The 23,231-nt window shown below is 41.7% G+C and overlaps 1 protein-coding gene across 7 annotated transcripts in view; it reads left to right on the forward strand.

The window, feature by feature from the left end:
- The first annotated feature begins 54 nt into the window (after positions 1-54).
- The window catches only part of ADK (adenosine kinase), a 260,222-nt gene continuing 237,045 nt past the window's right edge, over positions 55-23,231 (forward strand). For 3 of the 7 annotated variants that reach the window (XM_065746522.1, XM_065746524.1, XM_065746521.1), the window contains exons 1-2: positions 105-246; positions 13,349-13,423. In XM_065746522.1, coding sequence (XP_065602594.1) covers positions 191-246; positions 13,349-13,423 — 131 coding nt within the window. In that variant the 5' untranslated portion in view covers positions 105-190. Of the gene's footprint in view, positions 247-7,796; positions 7,907-9,817; positions 9,902-13,348; positions 13,424-23,231 lie in introns of those variants that run through there. The other 4 variants (XM_065746519.1, XM_065746523.1, XM_065746525.1 and 1 more) reach the window with 3 other exon arrangements.

The raw sequence follows: 23,231 nt of genomic DNA on the forward strand, positions 1-23,231 counted from the left end.
GACAGCTAGCGGGCGCTCGGAGGACGCGGGCGGGAGGGGCGGTGTCGCCCCGAGACACGGCCGGTGGGGGCGGCGCGGCGCGCTCTCCTCAGGCGCCCGCGGGGCCGTCCGCTCCCCGCCTCACGGTGGCGGTGCCGCGCGGAGCGGGGCGGGCCGAGCCGAGCCGAGCCGAGCCGAGCCGAGCGCGAAGATGGCAGCGGGGGAGCCTCAAGCCAAAAAGCTGAAGCTGGAGCCAAAGCAGCTGAGGTAATGCGCGGCGGTGGCGGGCCGCGTCTCACGGAGAAGCGCGGAGCGGCGGTGGGTGACGCTGGGGAGGAGCCGGGTCCGGCTGGGCACGTGCTGCGGGCTGTGCCGCGGCTCCTCGGGTCCCCGCGGGCGGTGCGGTGCAGCCGCGGCTGTCTCCACGTGCGCTCCCTCGGACGGGGCTGCGGTTGTCCGGCAGTGTCCGCGCGCAGACGGGTTTTTGTCAGGACGTCTTAATCCTGTAACAGGATTTCATTTGCAATAACGTGGGACGGCCGAGGTTTCGGTGCCGCTTGCGGTATTTGCTCACGGATAGCGGTGCTCCGTGGTTGCAGCCTTTGGCTGACGACGCGCGCAGAAGGCGACCTGTTCGGTTTTAATATCGTGGCAGAAAAATGAAAGGGTTCTCAGTGAGAGAGTGTGATCACAGGGCTGCAGCGGGGCTTTGTTGGTGCCATTCCGGTTGCGTTTTCCTGGGATTATCGGGACGCGAATAGAATTGTGTGATACCTGATCCCCTTGCAAGTGCTCAGGATATGAAGATTAATGACAGAAGGCCCGGAATGCTCATGTCATCCCGGCGGTAACTAGTGACCCGCTCAGATATAGCATAAAGCAGTGCACTCGGGGGCTGAGGTGAGCACAGCGGACACCCGTCCCAAGGGAGCAGAGCTGACCGTCTTCACTTTGCCCAAGTCAGGGCACTTCTCTGGCTTTTCAAGTCTAGTAATAGTTAGCATGCGCAGCTGCAGGTAATGGAAAGGGAAAAGTAACTGAGCCCGGAATGTAAATAAATGGCATACAGCAGTGTGAGCTGTATGCAAAGAGCACCGGGCGTTTTCATGGCCTTAAAGTGAGGAGGGGCAAGGAATCGGGAAATGAGTATTTTTCTACTTAACAAAGCTTATTGGGGAGAAACCACATTGCACCTGCTTGAAGCCTAAACATAAAAAAAAGTCAAAACAAAAACAAACAAAACAAAAATCCCAACAGTATTGAAGTACTGAGTTAGAAGTGTAAAAGATATTTGAAATGGCATGTGAGTCTATGGTGGTATGCTCTTACAAGGACCAAGCTGACCTGGTTCAGTGGAAGTTCTTCGAAGGCAGTGGAGGGTTGTTGGCATTGCCACAAAGCAAGCAAAACACAAAGCCTGAGATACAAGCTGGTGTTCCCAGCACAGCAGTGCATCGTGCAGACATTACTCTGCTGGGTGGCAGGTTTTGATTGTCATTGTTGACTGTGCAAATCTCCACTAAAACCAGTGGGCTTTAGGCAAGGCCATGAACGCCTGTTGTGTGTTTCAGATTTGAGAACGTATCTCTGCTGTGTGAAGTAAAATATCACTGTGCGTGTAAACTATGCCATTTGATCAGAAAGTAGACATGCAGAGCTGCAGACAGTTTGTTGTTGAGCAGTGGTATCAACTTACTAGAAATGTCATGAGGGATTAATATAAAGGAGTATTAAAAAGGGTTTGTGCCCTTTTGTATTTGATTGGGTTGCGTCTTGGAGGTCTGTGGAAACCACGGCAAATCTTCTGTTAATGTCATGCTCATGAAAGAATGTGAACATTCTCTGTAGATTTCTTGGAGCTTTTGTGTGTAGTTCTGCATAGTTGCAGAAGAAAAAAAAAGAACTAGCTTGTGAAACCCTCCGAGGTGATGTCCCCTCTGCTACGTGATGGCCCTGTGGCAGTTGTGCAGCTGCAGTATTGATTGAATAGTCACGATGTAGCTGGCTGTAGGAACAAATCGATCTACTTGAAGACAGTGTAAGCACTGAATTTGACAATTTTGACTACTAGTACAAAGTACGATATTCCTCCTCTTACTACTAGACAATTGCTTTTCAGAATAAATTATCAAACACTCAGTGGTAACTGTTGTCAAACGCAGTCCTTTGTTGTTACCATTCCACTGGATTTTAGACAGCTTGGTACTGGTGACTGTAAAAAATGCTGCTGATTTCATGCATTTTTAATTTTCATAATAAGCTAGGTTTTAATTTAACTTATTCCTTCATCATCTTTCCAAAAATGAAAGAAGCTTCTGAATATTTTAAATTACTTGTGACAAAGCTTTCAGTTAGAATTTAGCAAACCATTTTTCTTTCTCTCGTCATTTCTACCTTTATTTTTTTTATCCACCACATTTTCCATCTATATCTTTTTCAGTTTACACCTTTGTGGCTTATACTTCCCTTGCTTTGCAAGTGCCCACATCTACAAATGCAGATAACTTTCCCTGTCAGTACTCTGGATAGCCTCTCAGTACAAAGAGAGGTAAGACTAGTGCCTTATTGTGTTTGCTCCCAAAATAACAACCCAAGACTTCTTTTTTCCACATGGGTACTTAGACACCTTTAGAAAACAAACATTTTTGAAAGATGCTAGCAACATACTTTTCTAATTTTGTTTTATTTAGGATGTAATGGCAGCAACCATCAAAGTTGTGCTGGCAGGAATACACTCGAAGACACTGCAAGTCATTTGGGCTGCTGTAACAGTCGAGGCACTTGTTTCCATTGTTCAGATCTGTAACTCCAATTGCTAGTTAGATTAACGCATGTCTTCCCCTGGTTGTTGGTGTGATCATGCAAGATCTATGGAAGCAGTGTCACGGGATACAGTTTCTACATTTCTTCATTCTTGCATTGGAGAAGTTTGTTACAACACTTAATACTTAACAATCAAGGAAATCCCATGCTTTATTGAGAAAGCATAACTTGAGGAAAGAGGAGGCCGTGGGAAGGCTATTTCTGCTGGGAAGCACTAGCATGGTGGGTGTCTTCTCCCTTCACTGACATTACCTGTGGCCCATCTGGCAGTAGAGTTGTACTACCCTAATGTCCTACAAAAACGTACACCTCTGGCTTTGCGTGCTTTTTTTTACTGAAGTAAGCAGAACTGGTCTTGTCCTTAAAGGCACTTGCATGCATGTTTACATGTAGGAGGGGAGCCAAGGCAAATAGATGTATTTCATCATGAGTTTTTGAGTTTCTCCAATTTTTTGTTTTGTTTTGTTCTTTGAGATTTGCAAGTTCTCTCTTTTTCAGCAAATGAAACCGCTTGTGTAGGATTTCTCATCTAATCAGATCTCCTGATGTTACTTCTAAACAGACATGGAAGAGGTCTGGAAAGGAGACTTGAATGAATAGCGAAGTAATTGAATATAGTGTTGACAGAGGGAAATAGACTTTCTGCAGAACAAGACCTTGGCTTCCTCTGTTGTCTCTGAGGTCTATTTGAAGTAGAACTGTTTGAAGCACAGCTCTGGCTTGTAGTTCAAGGTTGTGATATTGAATTTGAGTAGTTACTTACACGGGCAAAGTACATGAGTATTTCACAAAGCCAGTTACAGAATCAGGGAATGTGTTGCTATCTAAATGTCATTAATTAGTATTTGCTGGCAACATGTTGGGAAACCTTATCTTATTGAAAAAAGTAAATTGAAGATATATTGTGAACACAAGGTTTTCTCAAGGATTTTTGTTTTCTATGTATTTAACTCCCTTCATAAATCATTTCAGTTTTCAGGCTAGTGTTACTTATACAATAAATAAGCATTTTGTGTGAAGGGGAGATGTCTTTTAGTATTTCTCAGAATTAAGTGAAAGAAAGGGAATTTTTTCCCCCATTTTGAACTGTAACTATTGATGGACTGCAGTCAAAGCTGAGCCACACCTGAAGGATGTGGTAACATAAAGTGACTTGCTGGCTTCATGCTACTTCTGGATTTCATTTCCAGTGAAAGATACTGTAATTTGCTGTTGTACTTTCAGAGGTACAAAGCACTTGTAACTAAAGGATTAGGCTGTTTGACTTGAATGGAGATGGAAAAAATGTATAGCTATCTACAGTATGATGAAGACAGCAATATCCTTAGCTTTATAGATTTCCTTTTGCTTTTCAGCTGTATGATCTGTGAAGCTGCTCTAAAAGAAATAGGATTGTGCTATAGGATTTTGAAATGAAAGAAATATTTTAGTTGGCTAATAGATCTATATAAGCTCAAGTGTGTTGCATTTTGTTGTAAAATATTAATTTCTCTCTATAGAAATACTTTCAGAACATTTTGTTTTTCATTTATAAAATGCATATAAGATCTGGGAAATTCTATTACTGAAAGAGTTTATGGTCTTTCTGCATGCTAGTCTGATTTTTTTAATGGCTGCTGAGGCTATTATGTAAAAGATCATCCTGTCTTGCAAGTTGCGTGGAGGCAGGTTTATTTTTATTTTTTTCAAGGATTGTGTGGAGTATGAGGATTGATGGAGAACTTTTTGGTTGTGTGTTCTCATCTGGACAGTTTAGTTCCTAATACTGTGGTATGGAACCTAACAGTTCAAAGCTAAGAGCTAGTTTGCCTGTGTCGGGGATAATACAGGTTACAAATGTGTAAAATGTGGAGTTTCCCCAGATCAGTGAACTGCTGCTTGCAAGTTCTCACATGTTTGCCTACTGTTACATCGGGTAGGGATACAGATCACTTTTAATTCATACTGTGATGGATAAGTAAGCATTTTAAAGGAATTATCTAAGGTATAATAGTTTATAACATATACAGGAACTGACATGTTCATGAAGATTTACTCCTTACTGCGTAGTCATGGAAGCAGTTAGGGGACATTGTGGCTAGACCCTTTCAGTTGTTGCTCTGAAAGTAATGCCTCTGATTTATTTCCTTGGAAACAACAACAGATATGAAAAGCACAACAACACTATTTAATAGAACATAATCTCAGCTACAAAGCACTGTTTCTCAGCATAGTCACCACCATTAACTGCGTTTTTTTCATAGTATACTATGCTTGCAAAAATCTATACCAGTGAAGCTTACCCTCTGTTGCCACTGCTGGAACACCACCCACCACCTCACTGTGCTCACATCCACTGTTTGGTTCAGCAAGTGTCAGTGAACGTCAGTGGGTATGATATTTTCCACATGGAGCAATTTGGTGACACACCTTTGCTTCATACGCGCTTCCATGTCAGACTCTGTTGTGTGTGTCACACTGCCCCTCTGCTGTCATCTGTCACACATCAACAGACTGTCAGGGAATTCTGGTGGGAAGATTCAACCTCTACTGCCATCCCACCAACATCTGCCACTGTTGCTGTGGGGAAATATAATAAATAGAAGGCATTACTTTTGGAGCAGCCCCTTTTTTATTTATTTTTTTTTTTCAGTTGTGCAAGCTGTGAATTGTGTATTTCTTGCTGGGATTTCTGAAGCCAAAACACATGTAAAGACAAGGGCCATCTGCTCCATGCAAGCTGAACAAGGTTGGGAGGTGCTGGACAGGCTTAGCAAGTTCAGGCTGGCTTGCTTGACTCATGCAGGGTATCAGTAGAAGTCAAAGTTGTGGTACAACCATCATAAAGTTAATCTGTGAATGACTGTAACTGATAAGTGACCATTTTACTGAGTGCTTTTGCTCCAGCTGTGTGTCAGGATGTCTAGAAGTTCTGTGTCAGTTTATCAAACAAAGCAGTTAGTGGTAGGCCGTGCCCCAAAGGCATCAGCAGCAGTAGAATCCGCAGGCTTAAGCAGGATGATCATAGACTTGGGAATACCTGTAAGTTTATAATGTCCTATTGACAGATGCTGTTGTGATGTCACATATACATAAAAGGCTGCTTAATTTCCTAGAAAAATACACTTTTCATCCCATCTTGTTGAGTGGGTAGAAGGCTAGAACTGTTTGATGGTACCTTGTTTGGACTCTAGCTTAATATCCCTTATCCCACCTGGCTGGCGGTGTATGACACACCAGGTACACATACTGCATCTATTTTCCTTTGTATATTCTTTATGTGCTTGTTAAAGCCAGACTGTTATTTATGAGAGAATCTACTTCTCGATTCTTTAAAATGAGTTTATTGCTTACTACTGTATTGCTTTATTATGTGTGATGGGACAAGAAAGACCAAGCTGTATTAGTGTTATATTCATTTGTGTGACAGGATTTTTTGCCCGTGTTTTCAGTTACAAAACAGGCTTGGCTGTTAGGCACTAGAATTGTTAAACTAAGTCTGATCAGTTGTTGAATTCAGATTAGAGGATAGAGCCATTGTGTGTTTATATTTTATTAGAGTTCATGCTTCTCCTTGAGGGATTTGGGGGCCTGTTGTACTATGTATTGCAAAATCAAGGGGTGAGATATGTTTCCTACTGCCATTAATTTGAATTTTAAGACTAACTTTAATAACGAGAATTTTGTGAGTGATAGTTTGGTTTTGAGTTCTGCTTGGAGGTGCCAGAAAATCTGTCCAAGCTCAGGTATTAAGCATAAATATCCCTGCTATCTTTAAGTGATGCTGTAAAAGCACCCCAAATTTTGGCAGTATCTGACATACCGGAAAATCAGCAAATAAGTGAGAAGTCTGGCTTTAATTTTTCTGAGTATGATGTTGTCATGTTGTAGATGAAGGGGAACTAAGGGCAATAAATGCATGATTAGGAAGTCATAAAGTTTACATATTTTGTTGGAAACAATACAGCTGTGCTTAACAGAACAACACAGGATTCACTTCTGGCATAAACAGCCTTTTCTGACATCAGTTTAATGAGTCGGTGTTTCTGGTGCTGCTAAGTTAACAAAATCAGTGCCAAATCGGTGTGGGGTAGCTAGCAGTAACTCTGGCAGCCTAAGGAAGAGGAAGTGGGCAGGAAGAGAGGGAGACAGATGATGACCCTGGCTTCGCTGATGGTTTTCCCTTGTGGTACAGCAGCTCTGGACGCTGTGTGGTTTGGGATGGTGCGGGTTAGCTGGTGACGGGCTCACGTGGTGGCAGCTAGTCCGCATCTCCTCACTGACCCCAGTCGGCCTCTGGCCGGTTGGGAAAATAACTGATGCCGGTAGCTGTGTATCACAGGTGGCTGCCAGCTGCCGTGGCAACCTGCGAGTAAAATCTCATCTCTGTCACCGCAGTGGTTTTCTGTTCAGTGTGTAAAAATCGCGTGCAGCAGCTCTGCGGGGTTGGACGATTTGTCCCAGGACAGCACAGCAGTGGTGTGCAGGTGCCCAGGACGGCAGCGTGGCGGGTGCTGGGGAGCGTGGCTGTGGGACGGCTGCGGGCATGGGGACTGTCCCGGCCCGGGGAGCGGCTGGGGTTCCGCCGCGAGCGCACCGATTCTCACGGTCCCGTGGCAGCAGTGCTCTGGGCTCAGCTGGCCATCTTTAATGCGGGCAGCGTCATGGGATCTCTGCACCTATATGCTACCTCGATGACATTTTTTTTAATTATCACGGGTGATCACGCTTCCTCGCGCGGGGAAGGGACGTGACAGCAGAGGAGGGGTGGGTTAGGCGCTGCTGTGTGCCCGCATCAAAGATGGCGGCGGGGGCGCGGGGTGGGCAGCGCCGTCCGGTACCGCGCTTCCGAACCGGGGCGCGGGGCCGGCCGCCCGCACCCCGTTTTGCCCCTCGCTCCCCTCGCCGCGGTGGGCCGTGGCCTGGCTGCCGTCCGGCCAATGGCGGGGAGCACGGGCGGGCGGGGCGCGGGGCGGGGCGGCCGGGCCGCGGCCGGCGGCTCAGTCACGGTCGAGCGAGGCGGCGCGCGCGTTGCAACTGCCGGCGGACGCTGAGCTGAGAGACGACGACGCCGCGACAGAGCGGGGTTCCGCGGCGGCCGTGAGGGAGCCATGCCGACCCTCAGGTAACGCCGAGCCCGCCGCGGCTCCCTCTCCCGGCCCCGCGCCTCGATGCGCTGCCGTTCTCGGGAGGGGTGGGGGCGGCGTTCCTCTCCCTCCGCCCGCGCTCTGTTCTCTCTGTCCCCCCGCGCGGTGTGTAGGTGCGGAGTTCCGCGCCGAACGCGCTCTCCGCCGCCCGTTCGTGCCGCGGCGGAGCGCCCCGGGGCGGCGCGGGCGGCGGCGCTCCGCGGCGCTGTGCCCGCGGTTGTCGGGGCGGCAGGTGGAGCGCGCCGCGCCCGGGCGTCACCCACCGCCTCCGCGGCCGGGGCTGTGCGGCGCCGCTGGGACACGGGCGGGGGACGACCCCGGGCGGCTTTCAGCCTTCTAGCGCCGTGGTAGCGCTCTGACCCGAATCTGGGCTGAGATGCGAACGCTGAGGAGCAGGGTACGGCACCGGGCTGTTGGCGGTACGGCTCTGTCGCTGCGTCGGGGTGTAACTGAAGAGTGATAAATCTGACGCTCTTGACATATCAGTGAAGTGAATTACTGTGACCGGTCCCGCTTCCCAAAAATGCTTCATTTTTAAATGAGTTGGTCGTATGAGGAGAGCCTGCAGCTTTCATCGCACGCCGGCTCTGGTCAGCCCTCGGGTGCTTGAAGGCGTGTGTGGAGCTGCGGACCCTCCTGGCTCCTGGCAGGCCTCACGCTGCCCTGGCCAGCAGCATGGCGAGCACTGCCAGGCTGGGGCTGGCACAGCTGTGTGAGGAGCTTGGTGGCAGCGGAGCCGCTGGCATGTGTGTGTGTGGCTCTGCTGCCATAAGGCTGCGACTCTGGGCTGTGTCTGTATGATCCTGTGGTTGTATCCCTGTAGAACGCTGGAAGTTTCATAATGGTCGAAGCCTTCAGTGAAGATGCTCCTCTAGGTCAGCACGTAGACATGTAGCTCCCCTGCCAAATTCTGTGTTAAGACCTAAATAATGACAGTGTGCGAGCAGTCCTGCAGGCTCCTTGTGTGCTGAGGTGACTGGCTGGCTGTGGTGTGAGGGAGATGGTCTGGAGTCATGCCGTGGCAGTTCTGATGTGCTTTTAGTGCCAGGTAGACTATGGCTGACAGCAGTTGTCATTCGCTTATAATTACATGGCAAGGGGAAGGAAGATGAGAGAAGGATGTTCTTAGTCAAAAGCTTTTAGCTGTTCACATGCAGCTAATATTGTACTATTGCTGTTTTATTTTAACTGTAGGTGACCTTTGGTAAGTTCAAATCTTAGGCTGTGTGAGGTTTTACTATATTCCTTTGTGACTAAGGTAAATGTTTAGAACGTGTGCTGTTTGGCCTTGCCTCTGAGGGCAGGAGCAAACCCTTACGGGTACACTGACGTTTCAAGTCTCACAGCACATCGTCTTATGATCATGGATGGAAGGCTGGCACACAGCCGGCTGCCATGTGTTGTGATTATGCTGTGCAGTTGGGACACACAACTGTCCCGGTCGTTTTGTATTTATTAAAGCTTTCTGACTATAAAATGAGACTTCAGCATGAGAACTGATTGAGGATGCTGCAGCCACACAGCAGGATGAGGCTGCTGTAGACCAATAAAAAGGGTGGATTTATCAACTTAGTTTTCATTACAGTTTGTTAGAGTTATGTAAATATTTTTGCAGCAGTTAACAGAAAAATCTGAAATGCTTTTCAATATTTTGTTGTTGTTAAAAACATGACGCTTCAGTACCCAGAAGCTCATTTTCTCCCCCACCCTATGTACCAGCAGCCAGTGCTTCCACTGACATTTTGATGCTGCTGTTCCAGTGGAGCGCACAGTGATATGGGATGATAACAGAATTGTTGGTACGCCGACACAGTGCTGCCAGCGTTCAGCAGCCTACTTGAAACAGGACTTTATTTTTAAAAGTGCCTGCAGCAGTAGGGCTATTACTGATGTATGACCACGATTTTGGATACAGCTTTCCGAATCCTTCAGTTATGATTACTTTTGTTGATCTTTTTCAAAATGTTTGAAAGGTAGGTCAGTACTCCTGGGCTTTTTGTTTGCTTTCTTTTTATATTCCACCAGTTTGACTGTACTCTGTTTCAGCAGTGTGATAAGAAGAGCATAGTGCAGGAAATGCTTTGGCTGTAGGTGAGACACTCATGGTTTTAGCAATCTCCCGAGAAAATGCCATAATTAGCAGGTGAAGATTTGATATTTAATGGGCTACACGGAACTTACAATTAAAGTAACTCTTTGTGCAACCCAGCATTAAAAGACAAACTCATAAAATACATCGCTTGTTGCCAAGCGTTTAGAATGCAAATGCTCTGTGCATGTAAGCTTTCTGTGAAGAGAGTTGACGTTGTTCCTGCAGTGTTGTCTACTGGGGAATTTTTATGTGTCTGAACAAGTTACAGGCTTGTGTCAGCTTTTTATATATACGTACCACATATAGTCAGATGTATGCCCTTAATTTTTGCGTGTGGAGAAGTTGTCACTTGTTTCTTGTTCTTTTGCAATACGTTGGTTGAGTTAAACAGAAACATCCTTCCTGAATGATTAGATAGCAGTACTTGAATGCAGGAGAAGAGAGAGAGGCGGGGAGGCTGTGCTGTACATGAGTGTTTGCTCCATGTCTGGCGCTGAGGTGTAGCTCTCAGATAACCAACGTATTGTGAAATCTCACATCTTAGGAAACTGTCGATGCTTCTTCTCCGTTTTTTACATTTAGGTAGTTGAAAATAATCTGTGAATGTTCGGTCAGTCCAGGTTAGACACCTGTGCGACTGAGTAGCAGTCAGGAGGGCAGTAAGGTTCACATGTGGTGCTGAAAGTGTTAAGGTTGGTGAGAAGATAACATTTAGTTATCTGTTCCTTGCATCTGTGACTTAGTTTACTATTTTCTGTGATCCTGAATATTAGGTTTACTTTTGTTCTTTTGCACTATATGGCTTTATGGCATTATGTGACTAATACTTTTTCTTACTGGGCACATAGCACCAAGTAACAGCCGTAGCTCATCTGTTGCCGCGCAAGAACAACAGCGTAACAGTGAGGATAATTTGCAGCTCCTGAAGGGAATGGGTGATTTGTGCTACCCTGAAAAGTAGTCAGTGTCAGTGTGATTAATCAGTGTGAACATGCCAAAGATTCAGAGCAAAGTCAAAGAGCACAGATGCCGGACTTTTCATGTTGTGTTTCACAAATCTGATATTCGAAACTGCTGGTCACTGTGGTGCCTGCTTAAATTGGCTGAGTGTTTAGTTTATGACTTGAAAAGAGGTTGTTTGCACTCTTCCTACTTTGTCCAAAAAGGTATTTTCACCAGGCACAGTCAGTGTGACATACTACGTCTGAGTCAACGATACCTCGCATAGTTAATTTCTGTGTTGGCTTTTAAAGCTTTCTGCCCCAGCAGAATATTTGTTAGCTTCTGTTGTACTTGTTTGTTGAACAACCTAACTTTTTGGTAGTGCTTTCAATATATTAGGTGTATTTTTAAGAATTTTTGGAGTACAGCTGCTGGTTGTTTGTTTGTTTTTGTGTGTGTGCGTGATGCTTGATTTGTATAGAAGTTAGCCATTATATCAATTTTTTTCTGAAGTGTAGCTGTAAAATTATTGCTATTTAGAATCTCAAAAATATTAGAATTGGCTAAACATCAGGTACAGTAGTGTTACTGTATCACTGCTCATTCTTTGATACTACTGATGAAATACTTAGTTTTAAAAATAGAAGGAATGTATTGCATAGGGGCTCCAGGTGCAGTCCTCTTTACCTTTATGTTGCTTCAATTGTCATCTGTTTTTTCTTCCTCTTTTCTTCTAGCTAGATTAACTTACATTATTTTGATCTGCTTTATATATGATTTCTGTATTTAGAAGAAACAATACTTTTTTTTTTGTAACACAGTTACAAAAATATTTAGTGAGTCTAGCAGGCTTTTACTAAGCAGATGTTTCCTATTTCATTGTCGAGTGAGCTGCATTCTGTCTCTGTCTTCAAAGCAGTCTTGCACGTGGACTTGGCAATATAGTGAACTAGCTGCAAAGACCTGTCTTTAAAGCTATAACAGAAATGAAACTGCATCAAGTGTGGTTTGCTATGTCTCTATTAAGGATGTTAATGTTTGCCACTTTTCGTTTCTATACTTAAGAATTCAGTGTTAGATATACAATAATGTGGCATCCCCAGAAGAAGAGGAAGTGTAACTGTTTACTTTTGGCAAGTATCTTCAAGTCTGACAAATATTTGTCAGCTAAGGTTCTTTTATAGTAGCCGTGAGAGGAAGTACGTGAATAAGCTTTCAGCCTTTGTTGGACACGGTTCATGAGATTGCTCCATGTCATCTCCTTTCTGCTTGCTCTGTGTTATTTTTTCTTATTCTACTGAGGAGAAGTTAATTAAATCCATCATTGAGTAGGTAGATGTTGAGCCTGTAAAGCATTCCTCTTACTCTGAATGGGCCAAAACAATTGAAAACTCATTGACATTGAGATTGAGCCAATACTGTTCTCAAGCTTTTAACAATCAGTTGGTGAAGGCTGTAGTGTTATAGCAGTAGTATGTGAGAGATGTGGAGGTTGGGAATATGCCTTCTCTGCAAATACTTGATAGAGACATAGTAAAGATGGAGGCGCATTTGGTGGCATTCACATTAAAGCTACCTTGGGTAGCTGAAGCAAGTGTTTGCTGTGCCAGTTGGAGGCAGCAGGTGTTGGCTTAGCAAGGAATCTGATGGTTTTGAATGTAGATTTAGGCAGCCCTGGAAAACAGCTGCATTCACTCCTACTTGTCACCAGGCCTGCATCTAATCCTTTGGTATTACTGCATTATCACCCAAGTATGTGCTATTCAGGAAAATGAAATACATATTTTCTCAACGAATCTGGAGAGAAAAAAAAAAAAAAAAGGAAAAGCTATCTCTTTCAGTTGTTGATGGTATTATCTGGTGTCTTGTTTTTATGTAGGGGAAGTCATAATAAAGGATTTCAAATTGGTAACAACTTCTATTCCTGTTTTATTTTTTAATCAGTAGAATGGTTTGCTTTTTAAGATGAGTGACCATAGAGGATCCATAGGCTCTTAATTTCAGTCTATTGAAATGCCCCCTAAATTGTAAATTATCAGCTATTAGCAACTGAGTTTGTTCAGTGGAGTTCTAATAACTTGGTCTGGTTCTCCCTTTGCCTAAAATTCGGTATTGCAACCGGAATGTAGTTCTTTGAAGCAAAAGAACGTGTTCTTTATATTCTTCATTTGACTTCTTATAATCAATATACAGATCACAATGTTATTCTAGTTAGATTTGACTCTCTATATGACAGGTAGATCGTCGCTGTTAGGCTGGACAGGATTTGCATTTCTTTTTTACTTGATTTTTTCATTGAATAAAACTATTTTCTACTAAAAAATGTCTTGAACTTTGTTGTAAGAAAAATGCAAAACTAACTTGAAAATAATTGGTTTTCTTACAGTGAAAACGTCCTGTTTGGAATGGGAAATCCTCTGCTTGATATATGTGCAGTTGTGGACAAGGACTTCCTTGACAAGTAAGTCTTGATCTCTTTTATTTTTTCTGACTGTGGGTTTTGTTTCCAGAACGACATCTATAGAATAGCAGTGAACTAAGTGCAGGTGTAATGCAAGGTTTACACTGATCTTTGTGGGTTTTCAGCCGCACGCCGAAATTGTATTTGTTGTTGACACCATTTCTGTAATTTCCATTTATCAGTGAAGAACAGGACAACTTCTTATCGAGTAGTCTGTTATCTAACTTAAGCCTAGTTGTTACCACTGCCATCCATACCATATCACTAATTGCTGTTTGTGTGTTCCTGGTGGCACTGAGCTTAGTCGTTCTCTGATCAATTTATAGGGATGGGGCTCTTCTAGAGCTATGAGCTGTAGCTGCTGTATTTCAATTCTTTTGCATGAGCTAGTTGTTGATACTTTCTGTATTCGGTTTTCAAGTACTCAGTTGATTCATCTTTCGAAGTGCTCACCATTCTTTCATTTTTAAAATACTTTTCCTCTCCCCAGTCTTTCTTTTAGTTAGTAATGGGAGTACTGAATCAAGAATACATTCCTCATCACTGAATAAGGAACGTGTGCACGGCTCTTATTTGTGAATGTGTATTGCCAGCCACAATTTTTTTGTTACTAAGCTCTAATAAAAATAATAGTTTGTTTCTTCATTTGAGTTTTATGTAAAGGTGTGTTTAAGTGTGAGCCTGAATGTTGTAAGCTGGAGGCAAAAGACAAGAATTCTGAAGCAAGAGTTCCAAATATATCTGGAACTTTGAACTCTTAAGACGTAGTCTTGATTTCTGAAAACATTATTCTGATGTAATTCTTTGGCTTAATATTTCAACTGAAATAATTCAAAAACTGTTCTCTGAACATAACTCATGCTCCACCTCCTCCAAACCAACGAATCATTAGAAGTTGTTATCAGAGAGGATCCATGTTGCTGCAGTGAAAGCCTACACTAGTGTGTTGTGCCTTTGATGGGCCTGATGTGCTGTGCAGAATTTAATTGAATTTAAAACAAGTCTTACGTGTGAGAGTTTGAGTCCTGTCAGACCAGTCTAGCTATCTCCTGGAACATCATATGCTTTGTGAGCACTTCTTTACTGCCAAAATGACTTTGTGGAGAGTTCAATTATTTAAAGCAACAGTTTCACAGAGGACACGTAGAAAGTGTGATATGTTTGCTAACAACCTGAAAACTGTGAGGCTTGTCTGCAAACCTGATTTTCCTTTTTGCTCCCTGTTTGTGAGTGTTGTCCACGGATGAGCGTGTCTGTGGATGGGACTATTCCACAGCATGTTTTGATTTCAAGTATAACTATTTCTTCCAGTATTTAATGAAATTGAGAATCAAATCCCATGCATCCTCAGCCTGTGAGGGCACAAAAAATAGCAAGCCTAGCTGTAGAACAGGTGTTAGCATAACGTTATTCAAATGCTTCACGGAGGTACAAGAACATAAATATTTTAGGAGTGTGTAGCAGTTGGCAGAAACTGTTGATCATGGCAGCCAGGTCCCTGGTTCTGCATGTCAAAGAAGGCATGCATCCATCTCTAGACATGTTGGTTAGCTCTTTGTCTCTTTGCAATCGCTGTTCACTTCTGGAGTATCTCACCTCTTCAAATTGATGAGCTTTTTAATGAAGTCATCAGTCCTGCTGGACTCTGGCTCGAAAGTGTGTGAAGAGGCTGTTCCTGTTAGTTCATTCTCTTCTTTTGTAGAACCACTCTTCTAAGAGTCAATACCTTTGTTCAGAATATCTATTTTCAATGAAATGGGAGTATTAAAATGAGTACTGCTAGCCAGATTAATTTTGTAACTTTTATGTAGAAAATACAAATGGAAACAGCATAAAATTGTGTAGGAAGGTAGGTCTTTCTAACAATATTTAAATGGTATACAAACGATTTTATTTATGAACTTGAAAATGAATATGTAATGGCAGTCCTACCCCTGGCAGATTCAAAGCAACTTGCTACTGTGTAGGACTGGTTTGAAGAAATGTGCAATGTTAAAGGGTTGTGTGGGTATTTATGCCTGTTAACATAGCCCTATCACTTTCCTTTCAAGACAGATTTGTGGTTTAATCTTGGCTTTCCTGGAAGTATTTTCCTCTCTCGACACGTTAGGAAAGCATTAACCATTTTTCAGACTTTTTCTATGGGAGGTGGTCTTAATTTGTGTCATTGCAGAACTTCACCATGCCAGTCAGTTTCTCACACCACATCAGCAGTCTGTCATTACCTGAGCTGCTGAATTTTGACCTCCATTTTGGAGGTTTTTTTTTTTGCTCTCACTTCTCTCTCTGGGGAAACAATCTAACTAGTCTTAGCAATGTTGCTAGCACTATTAAAATCAGGTGGTACCCAAAGCCACTAATAGTTCTGTACATGGAACTGGAGAACAGCCTTGAAGTAATTGTCCCTGTTTGTTTGTTTGTTTTCTGAGTGTCTACTTGGAAGAAGTATTAGAAAGGCAGGTTTCTGTGTGACCTTTTAAATTGTACTAACTCAATAACAAGTTGTATTTTTCTTTCCTCACGTTTTTTTGAGATACAAAAACTTACTGAAAAAGCAGCTTATTTACTGTCTAGGAGTGAAAAGAGTAAGAAAAAAAGATGATAGAGGAGGTGCTTTGTGGGTGAATTGCATTAATCTATGAAAGTAACTTGGCTAACAGGTATTTATTAATTTCTTCACTAGATTTTACCTGTGATGTTAAACATCAATAATTCCTTTATCTACTGGATCTGTAAGAGCCATTTAAGTACAACTGAGTAGAATGTGATGTATGTTGCATTGACTAAAGCAAACAAAGAAATTGTAATTAATGTATAGTGGTACTTCAAGAGTATCTTCTGCAGCAATTCAGTACCTCTGACTCTTGGAATACTCCTGTGCCCTGCGGCTGGGATGCAGTGTTGTATCATTGCTCTCTCAAGAAAGAGCAACACAGTGTTTTGTGCATACTTAACTTTTGACATTTATCTGACTGTAGCTGAAATATTTCAGCTGCAGAGCCTAGTCATTGCTTGGCATCTCAGGTACACATCCAGCAGTTGTAAAGCATGTGTTCACAGAAAGGACAAATCTGCTGTTGAACATCTTGGTCTATGACTGCATGAGTTATGGAAGCAGAAGAAATTGTTAATGATTAACTCATGTTCACAGAACTGTTATCTAGTTGTGGGAATTTAAATAATGGGAAACCTTTGCTCTTCACCAATTAGTCAATAGGAAGGTGAGAAAAATAATTGTAGTTGGCAACAGCTGTGTAAGCATGTAAAAGTCTTTTAGCCTGTTCTATTATAAAGGAATGGAGATTCAGAAGAGATTGTGGCATGTACGATATTTACAGTATCAGGGTTAAGAACACTCCTTGCTTTATTTCACCCTGTTTCCTGGACACTTGACTGGAGCCACAATCACATGGAGTGGGATGTGCTTGCTCACCTTGATACTTGAATTCCAATTTTCATTTTAATTTTCATCTCCATACAAATTACTTAGTCAGCATCATAGTTCAGGATGACAAGTTGTAAGAATGCTGTTTGATTTACTTATCAGTTGTCAAAGCAGCCAAGTCTTTTTCTGCCTATGTGGGATATTTTTTCTTAAATCTGGGGTCTAGGGCAATCTTTGCATGGTTCATGTGTAGCAGAAATGTTAAGTCACGGCCTGAAGCAGTGATGGAGCACGTGGTGGGAAGGCAGGGTCAACCCAAGGGAACTCAGGTACATGCAGTGCACTTGAGTGACTGGAAGGGGTGGAGCCAGGATTCAGCCCTTCCCAGACCTCATTTAAGAGTTGCAGTGGAGGCAAGGGTATCTCTCTGGAGATCCCTGCGTACCTGAGGCTTTCTGAAGGTAAGTAGCTTCTTTTCTTTATTTCTGTGCCCAAGGCTGTTGTACTTGAGCAAATCCTCATTTGCTGCAGCCTAGGGCCTTGCTACTCTGCCATCATTGCTGCTCTTTCCATCGTAATAGCATACGTAAAGTCTCTATTTTTTTCTAATCTTTCTTGGACTGTGGATAATCTGCTGTTTTGTTCTATTTCCTGCTTTGTGATGCTGTTGTAAATATAGAAGAAATAATATGCATAAACCAAGAATAGGGTTTAAGGTCCTTTTTACTTCTATTGAAAAACAGGTTTGAAGAAGATAGAGAGGAAAAATGAATGGGATTTTTGAAATACATATGTGTTACTGTGGTGATAGTTAATGTATGAAAAGAGGCCCTTATTGCAGTGAGGGAAGAAATGCAGTCATGTTGATCTGTAACTTCCCAAGTACAATGTGTATCACCTGCAGTGAACTGTTGGCTATCTATCTACAGTACTGGAAGGTGTTGGATCATCACAGGAGAAACAAAAATTCTCGATAATTCTCTGCCTTTCCTCACTGCTATGCACTGCTGCAGAGTCACATGTTAGTTAAGCACAATCTTTTACTAAATGAGCAATATTAGCATCTGGTAAATTCAGCTTTCTTGTTTCTTACAGCACTTGGTATGATGGAAGTGAGGATTTGTTTACTTGAATGTTTTCTCACCTCTGTGAGTTATAGGTTTATAAATAAGGAAGAAGCTTTGACAGCAACTTAAAGAAAAATATCTGCCTGCATGCACTGAAATGAAGGCTGTTCTGTTTAGCTGTTCCCTACGAACATGCTGGAGTGAACTTGAAGGAGGACCGAGAGAGGCAGGGGGTAGTTCTGTGCTGCATCACAGGATCAGAGAATGCACAAGATACTGATTTGGATTTTGCTGCCCGATAGAAATGAAATAGAAAAGCCAAAACAACTTTAAGCCTTTTAACCTTCGTTAATGTTTTTAGCTTGACTTGGGCTACTTCATCAACCCTTTAGAATGTGTTAGCAACTTTTGTATTGCTTTTAGTCGGAGATTATATTATTTGTCTGTGTAATGCTATATGTACAAAAAGTATCCAGTATAAACTTGAAAAACATATCGTCCCTGAAAATTTACTTAAAGATTGTTTTCTATAATATTCCATTGTTTCAGTAATCATAGTGGAATAACTCTACTTAAAATGTCTGGATTGTGTTGGCTCAGTTGGTAGAGAAGCTGAACAGCTGAGGATTTTATTATTATTACCTTGTGGGTTGAGTTACATATGTAGAACCCAATTTAGCTTATCTCAAGGTCTGAACCCAAAACAGTGTTGATACTGCTAAGCTGAATTGCATTGTCTGACTGCTGTTAAATTAAAAAAAAAAATAAATTCAACATTTGCTTACAAAAACTGAAGGTAATGATGGCTGTCTTTAAAAAGACCTCTTGGAATTAATGTGCCAATAAATTTGGTAGCTTGCTTGACAGCATAATTAGAGCTTTCTACAAGCCTGAGAATTTTTCCTAGTGCATTTGGTTAAATGTATAGTTTTAATGAGTGAAAGATTTTAGTTAAGCTCCATTTAGGAAAGGCTATATGAAAAACTTTACCTATGGAGAGATGGAGTTCTGCATGAGGAATTGTTACATTTCCAGGGTACTCTGAGCTTGAGCAGTGCTTCTAGAAGAGCTTGTAATTACTTGGGAACCTTCACAAGCTTGTAATTAACTTACATTCTTGTAAATTGGATGTAATACATTCATGAGTGTGAAATATTCCCATTCTTGTTATCCATCTAAAACAGGGGTTTCCATTTTTCTGTATACTTGCTTATTTATGCCTTCATTTTTTTTTTTTTGTAATTTTTATTGAAAAAGAGTTTTCATATCATACAATTATAAGATTGGGGTTTTATTTAGAATACTGTAGATAAAAGACAATATTCTGCGTGTTGCTGCAGACATTCCTTTTAATTGCAGAATAATGAAATATGATTATGACGTTGTTTACTATTCCCATAGAACAGAGAACTGGAATTGCCAATAGTGCTGGAGAAGTAGAGCTCTCTTCTATTTATTTTAGTAATGTAGTGGAAAGTTGATTGCTCGTTAATTGAAAAATAGGAAAATTCAGTTAAAAATGAGCAATTATTTGTCACATACTGGGTGTTTTATTGTTGTTTATTACTGTAGATAAATTGATTTGTTATACGAGTGTCAGAAAAGAGAGGCTATTTTTTTAAAGAAAGCAGATTTCAAGCGGTTGGCACTCCATATAGGAGATAAAACTTAGAATTTACTTAAAAATCTTAATGCATGTTATTGCTTGTTTGGTTGTACTTCATTCAGGCAGAGTGCAACCTCAGTAGCTCTTCTTCCCTGGGTGTGTGTGTCCATCCTTGAAACTAATAATGTTTAACGTATCTTTTTTTAGTAACTTAAGACTTGACCAGGCTATTCCTCAACAGTGTGCGACTACTGCATCAGTGTTATTCTAACCTATGTTCTGAGGTGCTTGTGCTGCTGTTACTGTATTGCTCCAGGTGTACCCTGCTGCTCTGCAGAGTTGGACCTGTGGTGTCTGCTATAGCTCGTGGGGGTGGAGGCAGTGGGAGTGCCTCTGAATTACTGGTGTTCTTGTTTTCCTTTAGTCAAGAGCTGAAGAAGGGCAAACCTACTGTTTGAATCTTACTTTGTTTTTGATGGGGTGGAAATCTGCGTGTTCCAAGTTACTGGAGAAAGACCAAATCTGTGTTGTGGATGTGAGGTCAGGAAGCCTGAAGTTCCATAGTAAGTTCAGAGTAAACGTGGGACGAAGATCAGTCATTTCACAAACAGTTGGCTCTCTTTTTTACTACTATAATGGGATAGCTCACTGAGAGTGTTATGCTTTATTATTTTTTAATTGCTATCAGGAGATTCGTCCCCAAGCTCACCAGCTGCTGGTGTAGATGTTTGTTGTGTGTCATTAGATTCTAAACCTGTGTCAAACCCTATGAAACAATGCTGTATCTCTTAGCTCAACTTGATAATTGCTCACAGAAAGTCTGTATCTTTGCGAGCTACGTGAATTGATTTTTAATGTTTAAGTGACCTTCATTTTCCAGTCCTACTTTGAACTTGTGGTTTTATGTCTGTCTTATCTGATATAGACTAGGCAGCTATGGTTAGAGAATTTGATGTAATTAATTTTCCAGCTTGCTCCAGTGATTTGTTCTTCTGTTTGTTTTTTTTTCCCCTTGTCCTGAAGTGACAGGGGTGCAATAATCTGACACACACATGACAGAGCATAAAGGGGAACACCATATCCTAGTATGACGAACTGTAGCAAGTGAATGATAACATGAAGTTAGAGGAACTCTTGGGAATGTTTTTGATGGAGCTTTTGATAGAGTGGAGAAGAAGGAGACTGAAGGCCTCCCCAAATCTGTTTTCTTTTCTAGTTACTGCAGCTTCATTTTTGTAAGAGTGTGTTCCAGCATTCTGTTGAACCTTCATTATTCTTGATAGTTTGTGATTGTGATTTTGGTCTGTGCTGCAGTACTAGAGAACAACAGGATGCAGCTGTTAGTTAGTGTGCACAGGGTGGTGTGTTCAGATTCATATCCTAAATTGTCAGTGAAGTTTCAATGTCTGCAATATTTCTTAGTAATTCAAAAAATGACAAGTTGTTGGGTATCTCTTATTTCTGGAGACTAAAAGCTTGAAATTACATTGTCATTACTTTAGAGGGGAAAAATGCTATTCTTGTAATAACTTGTGCAAAATGTGACCTCTTTCTTTAGCAGTTATTGTGTTAGGGGTATTTCTGACACATGAGCTGGGGCAAACTTTGTGTAGAGTTGTGTCAGTGGTTTGCGTTGTTCAAATACAGAATTAATTATAAGGTAAGTTGCTTTTTTGTTTGGAAGCACCAATTACATGATCCTGTTTTAGCCAAGAGCATGTGAAGCATAGCTGTCTTGTTTTCAAAAGTAGGACAGTTCAATTTAAATATATAAACTGGGGTAAAAAATAATAATAAAAGAAGCCTGGTTCTTTAGCAGGATAATTTGAATTTCACATTTCTGTTAACTCACAAAATTAAAAATGTTCGAAAATGTTTTGCTGCAACCAGCCCAATGTTGAATTGTTCTTCAGCTGAAGCAGGAGGCTCCTTCAGGCCCTGTGTTTGGGCAGGAGCTGTCCACGTGCCTCAGTTGTTCTTTTTCTGTCCACCAGATCCTTGGATGCCTGGTCTTGATGTTGTGGCTACCGCTGTGGGTGAAGAGTTAAGACGCAAAACACAGTGGAAGTGGCTAGAGGCTAAAGGGAGAAACAGTTCTTCCCAGAATCAGTAATTGCTGTTCTTGGAATCTGTGATCCTCCCATGATAGCCGACCAAAGAGTTTCTGTCGAGATCTTCCCTTAGTCTCTCTCTTGGCATTGCTCCTGCATCCTTTATAATGAAACAAAGATATTTTTGGTGCAGTAAAGGAAAAAAAAAAAAAAAAAACCTGCCACTTTTCATATACTACTTTTTTCCAATAAAGGTAGTGCTTTAAGTGGCTTGCCAAGTTCTTTACTATTTATTCTAGTCAGTGTTAAAATAATTTTTGGAAAAGGTGAATCAAAGGATATGAACTACCTGCCAGCTGTATGTTTAAGCTTCTGTAAGTTGACCTGTCCTGTATCAGGTGAGCAGGTGCAGAGGCAGGCCATGGAGACCTTGCTGTTGGGCAGAGCAAAGGCTCATCGAGTTTGTAAGATTGAGAAATGGATGTGTTTGCCTAGCCTGACTGGTAGAAACAGATATCCATATAGTTAGCTTAAGATATGTTTGACTGTTACCTAACTTTGAATAATAATGATTTTAAAAAGCTTATATATCAGAGCCACTGTTCTAGTTTCTAAATGAAACGATTAAGTATGATAAACCAGTCTTGCTGTGACACTGTGAATAATTAAAAAAGGTGAATTCGTAAGATTTTAAAGACAAAAAAGTGTTTAAACAAACAAAGATTTTGTACAGCCTCTGTGCTTTAAGTGTCCTATTTTTGAAGAATTCTGTTGCTTAGAAGCAATATTCTGGGCTGACTTACTGATTTGAACATTTTACTGGGCAGCAGTTGTCTCTTCCTGCATCTTACTGATTTTTATTGTTGGGATGTTTCTTAGTACTAAAAATGCTGAAGTATTTATGGTTTAGAAATTAAATTTGTTTCTTCTAAAGAAGAAAAGAGACACAAAAGATGTGGGGGCACAAAGTTGTAGTTCAGTTATGAAATGTATATGTGAAATGTATTGTATGAAACTCAAAGTAATTGTTTTATATTTATAACAGTGTAACGTTTACTTCCTTTGTTATTTTGAAGTGTTGACCTGTATTTTGCTACATAAGTGTAGAGCCTTTTGAACTCCAAGCTGATACTTAATGTGCGTTGCTTTACAAATGTGCCTCACTGGAAAAAAATGGTTTGATTTTTTTTTTTTCACATGTAAAAAAGCTCATGTATTCCTTGTGTATTCATGTAGGGCATGCAAAGAGTTTCTGTCTAGAGGAAACCATTACAACGGTCCATAGATGCACACAGGAGAATCTCAGAAGCCACAGCCATGGTCATGCTACTGCCTTCCCCTAATGATGCTTTGTTATAATCCCCTTATGAGAAGAGAGGTTCTGCAGCTGGAATTTCAGTCCTGGTGCTGGCAGGATCTGTTGTAGAACTGGTAGAAATTGGTGCAAACAATAAATTTTTAAGCAGTAGAAAGTACTTGTGGTAAACTTGAGAACCCTGCAGATCATTGTTGTTTAGATTATACGTGTATAACTTTTGTGAATTGTTTCAAGATTTCATTAAAGTTTGAATGCAAGATAGTGAAAACTAATTTGCATTTATAATAAAATGTTAATCTACAGGCTATTGTTTATTTTTGGTTGGCCAAAAAATCTGTATGGGAAGACTAGATTGTCAGAACAAAACTAATGGAAAAGGCT

The sequence above is a fragment of the Cyrtonyx montezumae genome, unplaced genomic scaffold (assembly GCF_038088225.1).
Source record: "Cyrtonyx montezumae isolate F1298 unplaced genomic scaffold, pur_monq_1.0 scaffold_4, whole genome shotgun sequence".
NCBI classification, from domain to species: Eukaryota; Metazoa; Chordata; class Aves; order Galliformes; family Odontophoridae; genus Cyrtonyx; species Cyrtonyx montezumae.